The 17,016-nt window shown below is 48.2% G+C and overlaps 1 protein-coding gene across 2 annotated transcripts in view; it reads left to right on the top strand.

Annotated features, from left to right (window-relative positions):
• EPHB1 (EPH receptor B1) overlaps window positions 1–17,016 on the top strand; it is a 420,307-nt gene that overhangs the window by 331,291 nt on the left and 72,000 nt on the right. For both annotated transcript variants that reach the window (XM_007170364.2, XM_057546032.1), the window contains exons 7-9: window positions 3,947–4,109; window positions 7,690–7,798; window positions 8,637–8,701. In XM_007170364.2, coding sequence (XP_007170426.2) covers window positions 3,947–4,109; window positions 7,690–7,798; window positions 8,637–8,701 — 337 coding nt within the window. The remainder of the gene's footprint in view (window positions 1–3,946; window positions 4,110–7,689; window positions 7,799–8,636; window positions 8,702–17,016) is intronic.

The following is a 17,016-nucleotide window of genomic DNA, read 5'->3' on the forward strand; positions in this document are numbered from 1 at the left end:
TTTTTCCTATATTTCAGTATATTTCTGAGCTCAGTGTAGGACTGGATGCAATTGTGCTGATGCTGAGGATCTGAAAATTAGTGTGGCCCCCTGAAATAAGAGATTGTGTCTTAATTTTCAATCCAAATGCTTGTAACCAGAATGGTTTCCCTCCCTGCTCCACAAGGCTGTGGAATCCTGGTCTTAAGAAGATGCAAACACAAGTAGAACTCAGCCCAGTAGATGTCCTGGATTCAGTCCAAAGAAACAGAACTCATCATTCCTCCATCTTGTGCTACTTCTTCTAAACCAGAAATCAGCACCATTTTTCTGTGAGGACCAGGTAGTAAATATTTTAGGCTTGTGGGCCATAGAGTCTCTACCCCGACTACTCAACTCTGCCTTTGTAGCAGGAAAGCAGCCATGGGCAATAGATGTCAATAGATGGGCATGGCTGGGATCCAATAAAACTTTATTTACAAAAACAGGTAGCTGGCCATAGGCTGTAGTTTTCCAAGCCCAGGTCTCCTGCTCCATATCACACTCTTGTTTGTGCTTGGTACACCTTTCAATTTCAGCGCTGTGAGTAGAATCAATGAGGCTTTCATCTCCTGCAACAGCTCATTAATAGAGAGCTCAGATGCCATCGAGCTGATGACACTTCCAGGGTCTCTCCCATGTTCATCTCCTTCCCCATGTTAATACGTTTCCATTCATCATTCCCTCTTGTTTACTGTCTTGTAGCACTTTTCACTCCTGGCATCAGCGCTTGTAGGCAAACCAAGGGAAGAGCATCTACAGCTGCTCTCGGCTGTCTTAATGATTAAGTGTTTAGACCTGTACTCGCCCTTCATATTAACTGTCTAGGTGAGAAGGGGCTGCTTTAGGCCTTGGGAATTTCTACCCTTCAAATTTAGGATCATTTTCTCATAGGAACTCTTTCAGACTCTGGCAATGTCTTGTGCTCCATCGATGGGTTAAAATGACTGGTCCAAAGTGTGCTGTTTATTCATTCATTTAGCACTGAGGTGTTGGGCACTCAGGCAGGGCAAGCCCTGTGCTATGCATTGGGGATGGAGAAAGAAGATGTGGTCTCTGCCCTCAACAGCTGCAGCCTCTGTCTCCCATACACTTATGAAATCAGTCATAAGCAACCAAAAAAAAAAAAAAAAGAAAGAAAAACAACAACAAAAAGCAACCCTGCTCTTCACTCTCACTTGTTTGCCTGAGGCTGATTAATGGTTCTGAGAGAACAAGGACTGATACTCATTTTAATCATTGAACTTCTTGAAGGATGCATAGACGATAAAGTGATTATGGGTTAATGTTTGGTGCTCACAATCCAAATGCCAATATACCAGAGCACATTTTTCAGTAAAAGAGCTGCCCAGCCAATGCTTCAATTATTTCAAGCGGTGCACACTTGCATCTGATTCCAGTAGAACCAGAGAATTCAGGCAGCCACCTGGATTTTTTAGCAATGGGATTTCGTCCTAATTCGTAAGGTAGACTAAGATTTTCATAGTTTCAGATCTCCAGCGTGTCAAGAGAGTAATGACCAACATTCTAGATGGCATCCCTTCTAGAGTGGACGACCTTCTTCCTGCTGAATCCCTGATTGGTGGGGGTTGGGTTGGGGAGGGGGGACATCCACCTACCTTTTAAGTAGATCAAATAATGGACAGGTGGTCCCTCCCCAGGCCGTCTCTCCCAGAGGCCAATGGATATCACCTCACTTAGTGTGAGCGTGGGCCTCTTTGTAACGTTCAAGTGTCTCTTTGCTCTGGCCTCTAACCTGGAGTCCCTTACAACTGCTCCCAAGCCACTCATCACCACCCCCACGTCACTTACGCTCCAGAGATGCCCACTCACTTGTAGGCTCCTGAAATCCTTTAGGCCTCGCCTTTGCATGTTTTATCCTGTTCTCAGGGGATATTCTATTCAGTTCTCACTCTCTTCACTCATCCATGGGGCTAATTTCTTTCCTCTTCCATGACTCACTCATGTCACCCTTTCTCGGAGCCCCTCTCAACCGCCTTGTCACTCTAGGCTGGGGGACCCCCTGAGCTGACCTCTGCCAAGTCACTCACTCAGAACTGCTGTCATCTTCTGTTTGCTTTTGGCCCCACCCCACACGACGTCGCATACCCGAGGGCAGGGACCATGCCTTGGTACCTGCAACCCTTGTATAGTGCCCAGCACATGGTAGTGTGTCATCAATATGACCGCCTAGCCAAATGAATGAATGATTACACATCCAGTCATCTCTGCCTCTGCAAAGTAGACTTTTTCATATTTTAAGACCACGGTAATTTCTTATCATGGGGCTGTATTCTTTTGTCCTGGTTCAACTCCCCATGTTTCTTCTGTCCTTTGACTAAGGATGTGGCTTACAGACCTCTGGTCATCAGCTTTCCTCTCATTTGTCACCATGCCTCTTGGACTGCTGTGCCTAGAACTCGTCACAGTGCCCTAGATCTGTACGTGGGACTCGGGACCTCCTTCTCGGTGACCCAAGATCTTCATTTTCACTAATGTTGCCATTTTGCTCTAAGATTCATGGTGCAAAACAGGGGCAGACCCAGACTCTAAACCTCTGTGCCTGCACACTGGAGGATAAGCCACCATCTCCACAATGCTCACGTGGAAATAATTAGAGACCAGGAATGGTGTTCATGAAAGTGCTGAGGGTAAGGTGGAAGGATGAAGGGCAGCAGTGAAGAGAGTCCATGGGCTGGAATAGTGAAGGGTGCTTTCCTAGGAGAGGAAACCTTGAAGGGTGTAGGTGTAAGGAAACTGGAGACTGCAGAGGAGGCCTGGAGAGAGGCATTTCAAACTGGGAAAACAGCCTAAGCGAAGGCCTGGTGGCCAGGCCTGTGGTACCTGGAGGGGCAGCAAGCTGACGACTTAGGGGAATGTGAGAGATTAGAATTGACTTTGTTATGAAAGACCCGTGGACTGAGATTGAGGAGTTTTGTCTTTATCTGATAATAGCTTTAGGGAGTCAGAGATCTTTTTTACAAATGAAGTTTAGTTTGGGTAGGGAGGGAGTGGCAGAAAAGATGGGAGGCTACAAAAGTCCAGGTGCAAACCATATATTACACAAGATCAGCAGCAAGGAGAGCAAAAGCAAGGACCCTTTAAGGGCACTCACGGTGGATAGGAGGGTCAGAAGGAAGAGACCCAAGCAAGGTCTGTGCATGCCAGAGGACACACGTGTGCAGGTAACAGGGACTGCAGAGGGCAGGGCAGAAGGTGCTGGAGGCAGTGACACACAGGAGGGTGGGGCTGACCCCCTGGATAGTGGGAGAGGTGAGGACACAGGCCCTGCTCTCCAGGAGAAGGGGCATGTCCTCCCTCGATGCTGGTGGAGAGGAACTCAGACTATGGGGACCCAGACGGACACACACCAAAGCAAAGGCAGAAGCAGGTAGTCCAGAAGGGCCTCAAGTTTTCAGCGGAGTGAGCGGACACAAAGCCATTTGTCTAAGGACTTGAGGGTCCTTAAGGAGTGATCTAGAATAGCCATTGTGTGGAGTGACCGAGAAGATCTTGAGTGAGGAGAGGAAAGACCAGGACTCAGCAGAAGCAACACAGAGAGAGGCAGGTAGGGTGTGAACGTGACCCAGTTTGCTTCTGCTGAGGTCAGAGATCAGAGTGGGTTTGCAAATCTGGATGTGCTTTGTGATTCTGTCTCTGAACCCCGGAGGGGAAGGAGTAGAAAATGACTGTGTTCCCCTTGCCAGTCCGTGAGCGCTCAGCCATTCGCTCAGACCCCTCTCTTCAGAGCACACCACCACATGGTCCAGAGCTGATTTGACATTCTTTAGATCCAGACCAGTCTGTCCCTGTTTCGAGGGATGGCTTGGGGCTGGGAACAACTTCTAGCAGGTCTGCAGGACCAAGAACTGAGGGGCCCGCATGCTTAGGAACAGGCTGCCCACCTCTTCCCCTTGCTCTTTTGCAGGAACACAACGAGTTCAACTCCTCCATGGCCAGGAGCCAGACCAACACCGCGCGGATCGATGGCCTGCGGCCAGGCATGGTATACGTGGTCCAGGTGCGCGCCCGCACCGTGGCCGGCTACGGCAAGTTCAGCGGCAAGATGTGCTTCCAGACTCTGACGGATGGTAAGAGGCAGGCCGGTGACCTGGGCACAGGGCAGGCCGCTGGAGGAGAGAAGAGCCCCCCGCAAGGCTGTACTCGCAGCCAAAATGCCAACTGCTAACTGGATTCCAGTGGAATTCCCAAGGAAGTGTTTGTCCCCGGTAGGGCCGTGTAGACGCCTCGATTCACTAGGCAGGGCATCTGTCTGAAGTCTGGCCCGTTTTTCAATATCTAGTGGATTTGCCTTGGAAAGGTCTATGTACCCCGCACGCGCAGAGGCCCCCACGTGTTGGCCTGCGTTTGCACAGCAGTGAGACGCACACAGAACTCAAGAATATGCCTCTGCTGGTGCCTGTGTTGTTTCACCCTCACTCCCACTTCACTCCTCTGTTCTGGCGCCTGGGAGCTGAACACGCAGCCTCATTGCATGAGCCGAGGACTCCAGAAAGAAAACAGAGGGACACAATTTGGGGAGTGGCTGTCCCACGTGTCTCAGAATATTTGAAGCAGCTTCATGTGTGACCCTCAGTAGGTCCTGCTGAGGCGTCTCCAGAGAGCATGGCCACTGGTTTCCGAAATATCCCCAAGGCCACACAATCTGTCACCAAAAATACTTCCACCTTTGAGCTTTATTAGTTCTCTGTTTTAACAATCTTCCCCAGTCCTCTGAGACCTCCTCATTTAATTGTTATGAAAATCCAATTCCCTGTAACCTCAGCCTTGTGTATGGGTGTCTGTCTCTACCTTAGCCACTTACCGTAGTGTATGTATTCATTTACCTATCTACTATCTATCCACCTATCTATCTATATTTATTCATTCATTGCTGAGCTGTGTCCTGATAGTTTCCCAGGTGTCACTCTATTCCCAGCGTCACAAACTGAAAGCCTTTATTTTTTCCTTTATTACTTAAATTATATAGAAAACACTCTGCCCTTACATAACATTTTATTTTAGGCCAGCACTCTCTGATGAGGCCCTTAAGAGGGCTTGAGGTTTTCTACTGACCCATATTATATTTTGAAACAATTTAAAAAGTCGTCAGAAAGATTTAAAAATCAAATGATTTTATATAAAAATTATAATATCCATTTTCTTACGAAAAATTGTAAGAGAAGCCAATGCTGGTGGGCATCCTAGTGTGAGGACTCTGCCTTGAGCTGGAGGCTTGCCCCCCACTTCCCATTGATCTGTACCTGGATGCTTTGATGTGAGCTGTCTGGCCTTTGTAGGATGAGAGTTTGCAGCCAGCTCTGAGTTTATTTTAGATGAGTTTGGGTTCATATTTTGAGGATGGTGAGCTAGGGTAGAAAGGTGAGCCAGTTTATCCAGATGAGTAATACTGCTGGTATGAAAGAACCCAGGCTGTCTTCGGTTCCTTAAGGATTCTGTTCCCCTCTTTGCACCTCACTTACCATCTAGATTTATGGGCACTTTGGCATCAGGAGGTACACAGGATTAAAAGCCCAAACTCAAAATGCTCTGAGTACTGGTCTCTTGGCAGTTCTGCTAGACAAATCAAGAAGTAACAAATTTCTCCCAAGAAGGCTATTCCTTTTACATTTGGCAGTTAAGTTTTGTAAACCCAACAGAGGTTGGATGTAGGAGAGTTCTGGTAAGTGGCCAAATTCGAGAGTATTTATCTTAATGACTGAGGTTCACACATCGGTAGTAATTATGTTCACTGAGGCTTCAGGCCTCCCTGCAGCACAAAGGTGAGTCTGAAGGTTGTCAGTGATAGGGTCACTGGGGCGGGCAGGACCTGTGGGATCCCGCCCAGGGTCAGTGACCATGCTTTGGGCAGGTGACCTCCACGTGGGGCAGAGCCACTGTGGTCCTGGCTGCTCTTAGCTACAACCTGCTAACTTTTGACTTGGTTGCCTCATTTTTTTTTTTTAAACCCATTTATACAGCAGGGTATCTACATGTTTACCAAGTATTCTGGGTGATTCTTATGCACCCCAGTGTTTGAGAACCATCCTTCAACTCTGTGGGTGGAGAAGGAGACTTCTAAACCCAAGGAGATTGGTTCTCGAAGCTTCTAACTCTCTAGAAATTAGTTGGAAAAGGTGAAGGTCACATGGCTTAGGAATTTTTTAATTAACATGAATTTTATTTTATTTTATTTTTTGCCAAATTTTTTTTTTTTAAACACACATATTACAAAAAGCTCGCAGCAGAGGGAAACTGAAACTCTACCTTCAGTCTTTTAAATTGATTTCTAGAGAGTGGGAGGCTTCAAGAACAACATCCTTGTCTTTTGAAATCTCATCCTCCACACACAGAGTTGAAGCATGGTTCCCAAACATCAGGGTTCCTAAGAACCACCTGGAGTGCTTGGTAAACATGCAGATACCCTGCCTTTCACTCAGAGGTTCTGATACAGTAGGTCTGAGGGGCCTGGAAATAGGTCTAACAATCGGGCTTGGGTGATTCTGATGCAGGGCATGGGAACCTCACTTCAAGAGGAATTATTGTTAGTGGGGCCAGGTAAAATACAGGATGGTCAATTAAATGTTGTGAATTTCAGATAAACAACAAATAAGGTTTTAGTCTAAGTATCTCCCATGCGATATTTGGGTCATACTTAGACTAAAACATTATTTGTTGTTTATCTGAAATTCACATTTAACCGTCCAGCCCATACTTTTATTCACTATATCTGGTTACCCTACTTGTAATAGCACATACTTAGCTTGACCTCCGTCTGCCTCAGTCCCGAACATTCGATAATGGCTCCTTGACACCAAGTGAGAGAATAACCACAATAATAATAATAGCCCACTGGTCCAAGTGGTTTATATGGATTAAGGAAAAGATAATTCGTATTAAGGACATCTGTGATAGATCAAACACTGTGAAATATGTCACATGATCTGATTAAAAAATTTATCTTAACAGATAAGAAGTCTGAGAGTCAGAGAGACTAAATGCTTTGTCCAAGATCACCAAGCTTCCCCGTGGTAAAGCCAGGGTTTTGGCTAGCTCTGTCTGCCTCTGTGACTGGCGGGCAACCACTCCCCCATGTGATACAGCCTGGTTCTAACACCAGCAGAAGCCTGAACCCATTCTCTTGAGCGTGAGCTTGAGAGTGCTGGGCTATTTCTTGGCATTTCCTTCATCCTCTGCAGCACTGGGTGCGGTGTCTGCTGGCTGCAGATACTCTTAAACCTCTGCTCAGCGAGTCTGTTGACTGGGCTGCATCTCAGCAACTTTGTGTTTTAGAAGGTGCTTCAGCAGTGGTTTCCATTCCCCCCATTAGACGTATCCGTAACGTGGCTGACAGACCTTTGAGAGACCTTCTGAATGAGGGCGTGTAGATCGGAGTCACCTCTGCCCTGGGACCAGTGTCATCAATTTAGTTCTGAGATCCTCTGTCACTGCTGTTTTGCCTTTATTGTTGACTGTCATTTGGTTTTCGTTGTTTTTGTTTATTTGTGACTTAAAGATTACTCTTGGTTTGGGTCAGGCTTAAAGCTCTGAAGCATAGAACCTATCTATCTATCTATCTATCTGTCTGTCTAATGTCTTTGTTGTCATCACTGAGTACCGGCCCTATGCAAAGGGCATACAGGAAACTTCTAATGCCTCTTTCTCACCTAGACGATTACAAGTCTGAGCTGCGTGAGCAGCTGCCCCTGATCGCTGGCTCGGCGGCGGCTGGGGTCGTGTTCGTCGTGTCCTTGGTGGCCATCTCCATCGTCTGCAGCAGGTAGGCCCCCCGCTCCTGCTCCCACCTGCTCTCCTTAGACGCAGGAAGCCCTGCTTGTGGACCCCTCCCACGTCATGCAGACTGGACAGGGCCTGACCATTCAGGGACGCACCGTCAAACTCACCACACTCATCATCCCATCTCCGTCCACAGGCAGCCTAGAATTCTCCAGATTATTTATTTCCTCTGTGCCTGGGATAAAATTCTCTGTAAGAGCTGGGCAAGGCTCTGAGCATTCGTCCTCAAACCTCATTTTAGCCAAGACGTTTAGCCCACCTACACACAACGGTTTTCCTGGAGTGACAGTTACAAAATTTCACTTGACCCACTGGAGCATCACGCCCTGTGCCGCAGCCCGTCCTCTGGCTACAGAGCTAGGGCCCTCGCTCAGGGCGCAGTGGGGCAGGAGGGGAGCCGGGGAGGAAATGAGGAGCTCCGTGTCTGCAGGAGGGCAGGCCCTGAAGGCCTTGTGAATTTTTAATACTGTTGCTGCTGCCTTGGGTGGTTAGCCCAGATTCAGCTGGCCCCTCCCGAGAAGTTCTGCAGTGCGGCCAGAGTGCTAATAGGCGTCATCCAGAGCCTCTGCACCAAGCTCTGATGGAGACGCACAGCCCTGCCCGGCCTCTGAGAGACCTTGACTTGAAAGACCTTGACCCAGCTGCCCAAGGTGGTGGTCAAGCCAGAATGCTGGCCACGACAGGAGCTCCCCTTGAAGTGAGAGTTGCAATACCCAACCCCACGAGATGCCTGGGTGAGCCCCCATCAGGGCAGGAGGCCCGGGAGCAGAGTGGTCGGGGTGCACCCCAGCTGAGAGCGCTCCTCTCCCTTGTGTCCACAGGAAACGGGCTTACAGCAAAGAAGCTGTGTACAGTGATAAGCTCCAGCATTACAGCACAGGCCGAGGTGAGTAGAAAGTAGACACCTACCACCTGAGCCCCGGAGAACCACTGAGTCGAGCAGGCGAGTGCTTCTTATAGCCAGACTGGCCGGTCCCAATCACAAGCCCCCTCCCAGCCCCCAGCGCCCAGCGGCTGGGTCCCCAGGGACCGAGGCTGCTCACCCCATCTGTGTCCACCCGTCGTGGGCACTCATTGGATGCCTGGCGGGTAGATTATCTTCTGCATTGATAAGCCCATAGAGGACATGGAATGCAGGGAGAAGATTGGGTTTAGCAAGTCAATGAATCCTGAAATCAGACCCAGTGGGAAAAGACGGAGAGTTCTCTCTTAACATCTTCTGCCTTATCTTATCCAATGGAGCGGCTGGGGAATGTGTTAACCAACTTCACAGATAAGCCAGAGAACACGAATGTAGGGAATTAAAAAGATAGCAGAGCCCGAGAAGCCAAAGTGTTGGGATATCTCCCAAGTGTTTTCTTTTAAGCAGTGCCTTTAAAAGTTTTTCTCACTCATTATCTACTCTCTTTTTTTCAAAACCTAAATGTAATATTTTATAACTAAAATTTCCCCTCGCCAACGTGAAACATAAAGGCCTGTGTCAGGATTATTCTTTGATCTGTGTAATGACAACGTTGCAGGATCTGCAAAGGTCCCACTCAGTCCAGAAAGCAGAACGCTTAGATCTTTACAGCAGACACGCTCTGATTCTAAATAACTCCTTTTGAATTCCACGGACGCCCTCAGAAACCTGCCCCAGCACTGTGTGCTGTGCCCTCTCTGTCCCAGGCTTCCACCGTGAGCTGCATCTCACCTCAGTCCTGCTGTGGCTGTGCCTGCCCCCTCTCCCTGTTCACTGGGCAGTGAGCACGCAAAACAGGCTCCGTCTACACACATCCTAAGCTGGCTTTCACTGGGCGGTTCTGAGAGCGGAAATGGGCTCCAAGGCAAAAGTTTTCACCTGAGGTCACCCAAGGCAGGAGAGTGATGCCAGGATGCTCCCATGGCAGCTTCACCACCGAGGGGCTCGTGCTCGGGCATTGCCAAGGTCGATGTTGGCTGGAGCTGCACAAAGGCCACTCTGTAGATATGGCTTTGTTCCCCGGGGGCTTTCAATCTAAGAACAAGAACCTGCCAAGGGTCTGTAGAGGACCAAGCCCCTGGCAGCTGGGCTGCTGTTCCGCCGTCATGGCTGGGAGAGGTCTGCGGGCTGGGCACCGGCTGAGGCCCCCACGGTGGTCCAGGCAGCCCCCACGATCTGGAGCACAAATGGGGAGTGAGGGTTTGGGAGAGCAGCCCCCTTCTAAGGCTATAGGCACAGATCCTGCAACACTCAGAGTCCCATTTACCCCTCTTTCTTTCCCCCAGCAGGCCAGTTGGGCTTCCATTTTAACCAGACATCACTGGTTTTAGAGGTGAAACTTGAATGTGTTCTCTCTCCTTTCCTCACATCCTGACTCTGCACCTCACGGCAAAATCTACAGATGATTTTTCTTACAGTAACCGGTGCATTTCCCTTCCAGGCAGGGCCTTAGCTTCCTAAGAACAGAGACTTTGATTTATCTGTGATTCTTAGGTGAAGGTGCCCCCTCCAGGGTGCATCAGAATTACCTGGAGGGCTTTCTCCACTGCCCTGCCTCCCTGCCTCTGCCTCTCGGGATTCTGACATTGCCCCGCCTCCCTGCTCTGGGCTGACTCTTGGCCATGTTGAGAGCCACTATAAAGTCTATTTCAGATTTGGCATCCTTTGAACTCTGGATGAAACATTTAAAGATGGCCATGTGGGCTTGAAAGCAGAGGACACAAAATTGGGTTCAAAAGGAGGAGTGCCATTTTGAAGACTAGAGACGCCCAAAGGTGAGAATGTCCCTTTTTAAAGGGATGTAAGTTAAGCCTTGTCACCACCCCTTAGTCGGGGTACAGAAAGTCCCTAAGCATCAAGCTGGGATGCATCTTGCTGCCTTTTTCGGCACTTCAACCTCAGACCTGACCATTCTGCTCTGGAGGGGCCGGCTTGGCTGGGCTGCCACATGGCACCCATGTGCACAGAGGTCTGCTCCCAAAGTGCTCACAGCCTGCTTCTGGGGAACTCTGTCCCCTCTAAGGCCAACAGAAGGAGGCTTCCCTGGCTCTCAGGGTCCACAGAAAACCCACCACCCAGTCTGCAGTAGCAGAGGCCTTGCTGCAACTAGTGAGGGTGGGACCCGGGAACGCAGAGTTCTTCATGGACCAGAGTTCACTCCCTCCTTGGCCTTAGAAGTCTGTCTTCTTTTTAAATCTGTTCTCCTTTTTATAAATGCTCTTTCCTCCTATTCATAACTGTTCTCTTTTTATCCAGTCCCCGAAACCTGGCTCCTCTTTGCACTCTGGTTCTCTAAACTCATAGCCTCATGCTTTGAGTTGCATTAGTGCATTTTCTCCCACGGACATCCATCACTCTGACTAAAGCTATTACTGTTGGAGAATGACAGTCTAAGGGCTGTGGAGCTGGGAGAAGACTCAGCACACATATAGCAGAAGAGGAAACTCAAGGCTCTGGTGGAGAATGGGCCTGGCCCGAGATGGGGGAGGGTAGGAGTAATTAGTTATGGAAAGCCTACTCGGTGCATTGGGAACTTTATTCTGGAGTCTCATTTCAATCCCTCTGACCCTGACAACCACTCTAAGTGGCAGACATTAATGACATGACTTTGCCTGGTCTCACCACTCATGGGTGGCCAAGGTGGACCGCACATCCTCTAAACCTGGCTGCAGAGCCCATGATCTTACCATATTGCAGAGGCTCAAGGTGGCTGGAGGTCAGGAGCAAGTCAAAATGGGGTGAGGACTAATCTCAGAAGTCCTAGTTCGTGGTTTGTTGGTCCCCTCTCTGGGTCCCACTGCAGAGGGCAGAAAGCTGGATGCACCTGATGTGAATGTGTGCACATAACCATTCCTGGGCCATCCACATGCATGCACCTCACTGTGGGACGTGGATGGTAACCTGGACATCTAAGAGCCTCCTACCCTGGGAGGGACAGAAAACTTGCAGCAGTTCCCCAGCCTCACTCATCAGTACCAGAGGGGGCCCCTGTCTCTCTTCCCCGCAGGCAGGGAGGGCATAGGGCCACATACAGAGGTCAGTGGCCCCTGCCCTCGCAGACCTGCCTTTCAAGCTGGTGCAAAGGCTGAAGGAGACATAATAGAAATGTTGGCAAACATAATACCTTCTCTAGTCCGTGAAGCCCTGGCAGATCTGGTCAATTTGAGAATGCCAAGTGCTCCCTAGGGCACTGGCTTACATCCCCACTCTGAGCCTGCAGCACAGAGAACAGACTTGTAAGGGGGATTTGATTTGGGTGAAAGAGACTAGAGGGAAGGCAGGTAGGGAAGTGAAAGTGCATGGATGTGGTGCTGAATGCTGGGCTGAAGAGCCTGGGAACTTGTGGTTCATGTTCAAGGGTGGGTGGGAGTGTGGGTTTCCCATGTCGGGGAAGAGGCAGACAGACGGAGTGTTCTCATGGTTTCCATGGGCCAGTCCGCAGAAGGTGCTGGCTGACTAAAAATTGCCTGGATGGGATGATCCAGGTGGGCTAGGGTAGGCTGGGTAGTCTATCTTTAGAAAAGTTCCAGTTGATGCTACATTTTGGATATGCTACCAGGTACTTATGGGGCTTGGATGGACAACTATACACTTGATGGTGATTGACACTGCACTGATTTCTGAGATGGATGGAGTGTGCAGGGGTGGGGAGAGAAGAAGGTAAGGGCTTGGTAAAGGGTCAAGGGCTTTCAGAAAGCAACCCTAACAGAATCATCTCCTTGTTACAGGCAACTGCAGATATAATCACCGAGCTACTTTTGTTAAGCTTTGAGAAAAGCAAAAACAAATAAGATATGTGTCTAAAGACCATAAGACTGGCAAACACACTAATTTTCACACAGGACAAGAGGACAGAACACAGGGACCACAGAACAGGAGGGTGAGCTTGATCCTTGCCAAATGCTCAAGAGACTGGGAAGCAGATGGGTTCTGAAACTAAATTCAGTGATCATTGGGAGCGAACACAGGATTATTAAGAAAAGTTATGGGGACCTCATCTCATTTACTAGGGTTATGCATTTAGTAAATTCAAGAGGAATTGTATATGTAGTAGATTTTTACTTTGGCAAAAATATTTGATGATCTCCCATGGGAAAGCACTGTAAAGTGGGTACAGAGCTGGTCGTCATACGGAAAGATAGTGAGTTAGTGAGTCTGTTAGCCAGGAAGGAAGTCACCAGTTTTATTCTAGTTCTCGTCCAATTCAATCTCTTGTTTGTTTGATTGTTTTTTAAATTCATGAGTCAAGTGCAAGCCTAGGGATGCTTATCAAGTTTGTAGGTAACAGTTGGGTGGCTTAAGGAACTCCACAGAAGACAGAATCAAAATTCAGAACTATACAATAGCTTTGAATGCTAATTTGAAATCTGCAAGACAAAATGTTAGAGGGATAAATCTAGAAGCTAGTGTTGGTTAAAACAAAAATAAAGCGGTACAAAAAGGAGGAGACCTGACTTGCTATCTGTTTGTATGGAAAAGTTTCAGTACTTAGTTGATCACATGCCTAATAGGAGTGAGAAAAAGCTGATAAAAAATGCTAAGCACTGTTACTAATGCAGAATAATACTACTAAAAGCCTCCAATTTGAGCACTTACTATGTTGAGCACAGTAACTTTAAATTAACTAATTTGATCCTCATAACCGTCCCATGAGGTAGATTTTGCATGTGAAGAAACAGAGCCTCAGAGAAGTCAAGTAGCCTGTCCAGAGTTTTATGACTCTGTGGTCACAATTAAGGTTGGGATCAGAGGAGGTGATACACAGAAATGCTGTCCTCTGTGCTGGTGAGAACACATCTAGAAGGATGTTCTTGGTTCTGGGGACCCCATGTGTCAAGAAGGACTTTGTCAACAAAGCAGCCGACCCATGGAGTGTGCCAAGTCCTGACCTGTCACCTCAGAGACACCAACCGATTTGGTGCTGGAGAAATGCAGGCAGGAACCTGGCGGTCAAAATCAAGCATGACACCATCACGGCAAAAGAAAGGTGATACTGTTGTTGTGCTTTGTTGTGTTAAATGGAACCATCGGTGCGAGATCCAAGTAGGCAGACTTTGATTCAATGTAAGAACAGCCCCCCAAACTGGAACTGTCCACACAGAGACAGGTTGCTTTGTGGGGAGGGAGGTAAGCTCTCTGGTCTGGCAGAGACAGATATCAGTAAAGGCTGCTGTAGAGGATGTTGTAGAGAGGATTCCTGCTTTAGGTAGGACACTGGACTTGATTCGACCCAAGATTCTACACCCAGCTTTCTTGACTCTGGGTGGGAGGGACATATCCGAACCGTACAGGACACAGCATCCAGCGCACTGGAAATCGCCTTTGGACACCAGGGTGAAGGTCAGGTGTAGCTGGAGGAGGGGGACACAGACCATGGATATTTTGGCTGCCTCTCCTGAAAGTAACAGGAGCATTAGTACCTGAACATGAGTAAATGAGGGCCTATGGGAAGAGGAGGAAAGGCCCCCAGGTGCAAAAGGTGGCTGAGTGTTCAGTGAGTGCTTATTAAATGTCAAATAAATTTAACGAGCTAGCTTCACCCATTTGTCTGCTGCTGGCTCAAAGCCAGAGCCTCTAGAAGCCAGGGTAACTCTTTGAGTCCCCAGCTCCTAGACTGTTGCCTTCAGGTTCCTGGCAGGACTTCAGTGGCCCAGAGACAGTGGGCCTTGCCTGGAAGGACCTGCCTGTCCTGGTCATTGATACCCAAGAAGCAGGGAGATGTTAAACTATTTTTCCTGAAATACCTTCCTCAATAGCAAGTAGCCTGTGGTCCACTTTCCTTCTCTTGGAGACACATATTAGGCAATAACTGTGGTTTTAAGAACGAATCTTGAAATGTGGTGAAAGCCCCAAACAGAAAGTGGAAGGAAGAGCTTCCTCAGATTCGGTGCTTTTCCACCAGCCTTGTTGCCCACCCTGGGGCTCCCTCTCTTGGATTCTCCCTGTAGCCTTGGCTGGACACCCATGACCTCCATTCTTTCAGGGAAAAAGACAACCACCCATCGTCCTGGTCTTGACCCCAAGCAGGCGGAGCAAAGTGTTTCTAGTGCCCATCAACATTTCCTGGTAGATTTGCTCTAAGAAACTGCCCGTCCTCAGCCTTTCACATGAACAGCTTCAACTGTGTGAAGCTCTGGGTAACTCATGTGTCCACCACATCCACCACTCCACATCCAGCCTTTCAGCTGTTTCCATTCTGAGTTTTCTGACTGACTTCTAGGCCTTGCATGTTTCATCCATGCATTCAAAGTCTAAAGCCACGTGTGCAAACTTCCCTAACAATAGGGTTTCCTTCCCAAAGTCCATCACCTGGTTAATAGGACCACTTAATTCTGGAAGTCTTGGCATTGATTCGGATTCTTCTGGTCCTTCCTTCATTCCTCATCTTTAATTGCTCACCAAGTGCTGTCAGTTATTCCTTTGAAATTTCTTTTGCCTCTTCTGCTGTTGTCATTGCGATGCTCTGCTTAAAAACTGTTACCTTGTACCGTAATTACAGCAGCAACCTCAGAGCTGTTTTTTCAGCCTCCAGCCCCTTCCCCGCAACGATGCAAGGGAATGCTGCGGGCTGTCAGCGAAATGAACTCCCTTGCTCTCAGTACATCCCTTCCCTACTGCTGGCACAGTTGTCGGCTCTGTGTGTCCAATGGCAGCAATCCAGATGCCTTTGATGGTAGTCAAGGCCCTCCCACTAGTGCATTAGCACTGTTCCGCCTCAGACCCCCCCGTTCCTTCCACACTCAAGCTGACCACACTGTCGCCGCTCGCGCAATGGCAGGTCTCTCTCTGAGCTGTGCCTCATGACACTTCAAGCTTCTCCCTCTTCAGTGAAGGACCACATGACCTGTCCTTCTAGAACTCTGACCTTGAAGACTAGCATCCACAGTCCTCCATCTTCTCTGGTTTCTGCAGCACTTACAGCTTGTTTCCGGGTGTGGGATCCTGATTCTAGACTCTCTGGCACTGCTCCCCGGTTTGTTCACGTCTCAGTGACCTGAGAACTCCACGAGCTCTGTTTTCCCTGTAGCTCCCACAGTCCCTGGCACAGGGATAGTTGGGTGTCTGGTCAGCATTGAGAAAAAGAGGGGCGATCAACGTTCTGAGGCAGAGGACTGGATGAGGTCCCTCCCAGGAACCAGAGTTTACGTTCAGATCCCTAAACAGCTTCCCTCTTGTGCTTAGATATCTGGACCAAATTTAGGTGAGTCATGAATATGACAAAGTCTGCCTTGGTTCCAGAATGGGGAATGAGGAGGCAGACGTCCCCCTTTCCTATGGCTCCATCAAACCTGCTGGGACACAAGTTATCAACAACTGAAAACAACCTAATTTATGCACTAGCTTTCCGGACCCTACTGTGGGATTCTAGGAATCCTACACCAGCAGGAGGGCATAGGCTCTTCCTGGCACCCTGAAGCCTCCCTCATGGGACCCGCAAGCTGTCCGTAGTACTGATTTTGTACTTTCTGAATGCACAAGAGGGCTGAATGGCAGTGTTCCATCTTCTTCCACTTTTAATACTTAAATGTCACTTACTGTTTAGAACTGGCCCTTTACCAGCCCATGCTATCCCGCCCTGAGACCCTGGCACTTGTAAACATGTCAAGCTGACTTTTTAGCTACACCCCACAATCTGCCAGCATCCCCCAAATTTATCCCAGCCTCTTCCCATTTGAGAGCACACTAATCTCCTGATACAGGATCTCCAACAATACCCAGGAGTTTCTTGTGCTTCAAGGACTGCTCCCTGCCATGCAAGAAGGCTCTGGATAATGGCTGAGTCATTTCTCCCCAAAGTTAATACCTTTAAAGCCTTGGTTCATGTTTAAGATTTTGCAGATCTCCTGGGACTATGGTCCCTTTAAAGCTTTAACAGTCCAGGCTGTGACCCCACTCATAGCATAAATGGGTTTTGAGACCAAAGAATAAACATATCTGCAAATCAGATCTTTAATAGAGATTAGTAAACTAGAAGATCATAAAATTGAAGTTTTTTTTTCTCTCTCTCAGCACCATCAATCAGTTTAGATCTGTACATACCACTTTTGTGCCAAAGGTATGTAACCTATGTTAAAAATGATGAAAATAATCAGAAACTATAAGGTATTATAAATATTATAATATTAACACTAACAATAATGTGAAGCATTGGACAGAGCATTATAAAATGTCTTACATTATAGAGCTATAGTACATCTGATATTATTATAACTGCCATTAATAATATTTCCCCAACACTC

Source organism: Balaenoptera acutorostrata, chromosome 4, assembly GCF_949987535.1.
Source record: "Balaenoptera acutorostrata chromosome 4, mBalAcu1.1, whole genome shotgun sequence".
In the NCBI taxonomy this organism is placed as follows: Eukaryota; Metazoa; Chordata; class Mammalia; order Artiodactyla; family Balaenopteridae; genus Balaenoptera; species Balaenoptera acutorostrata.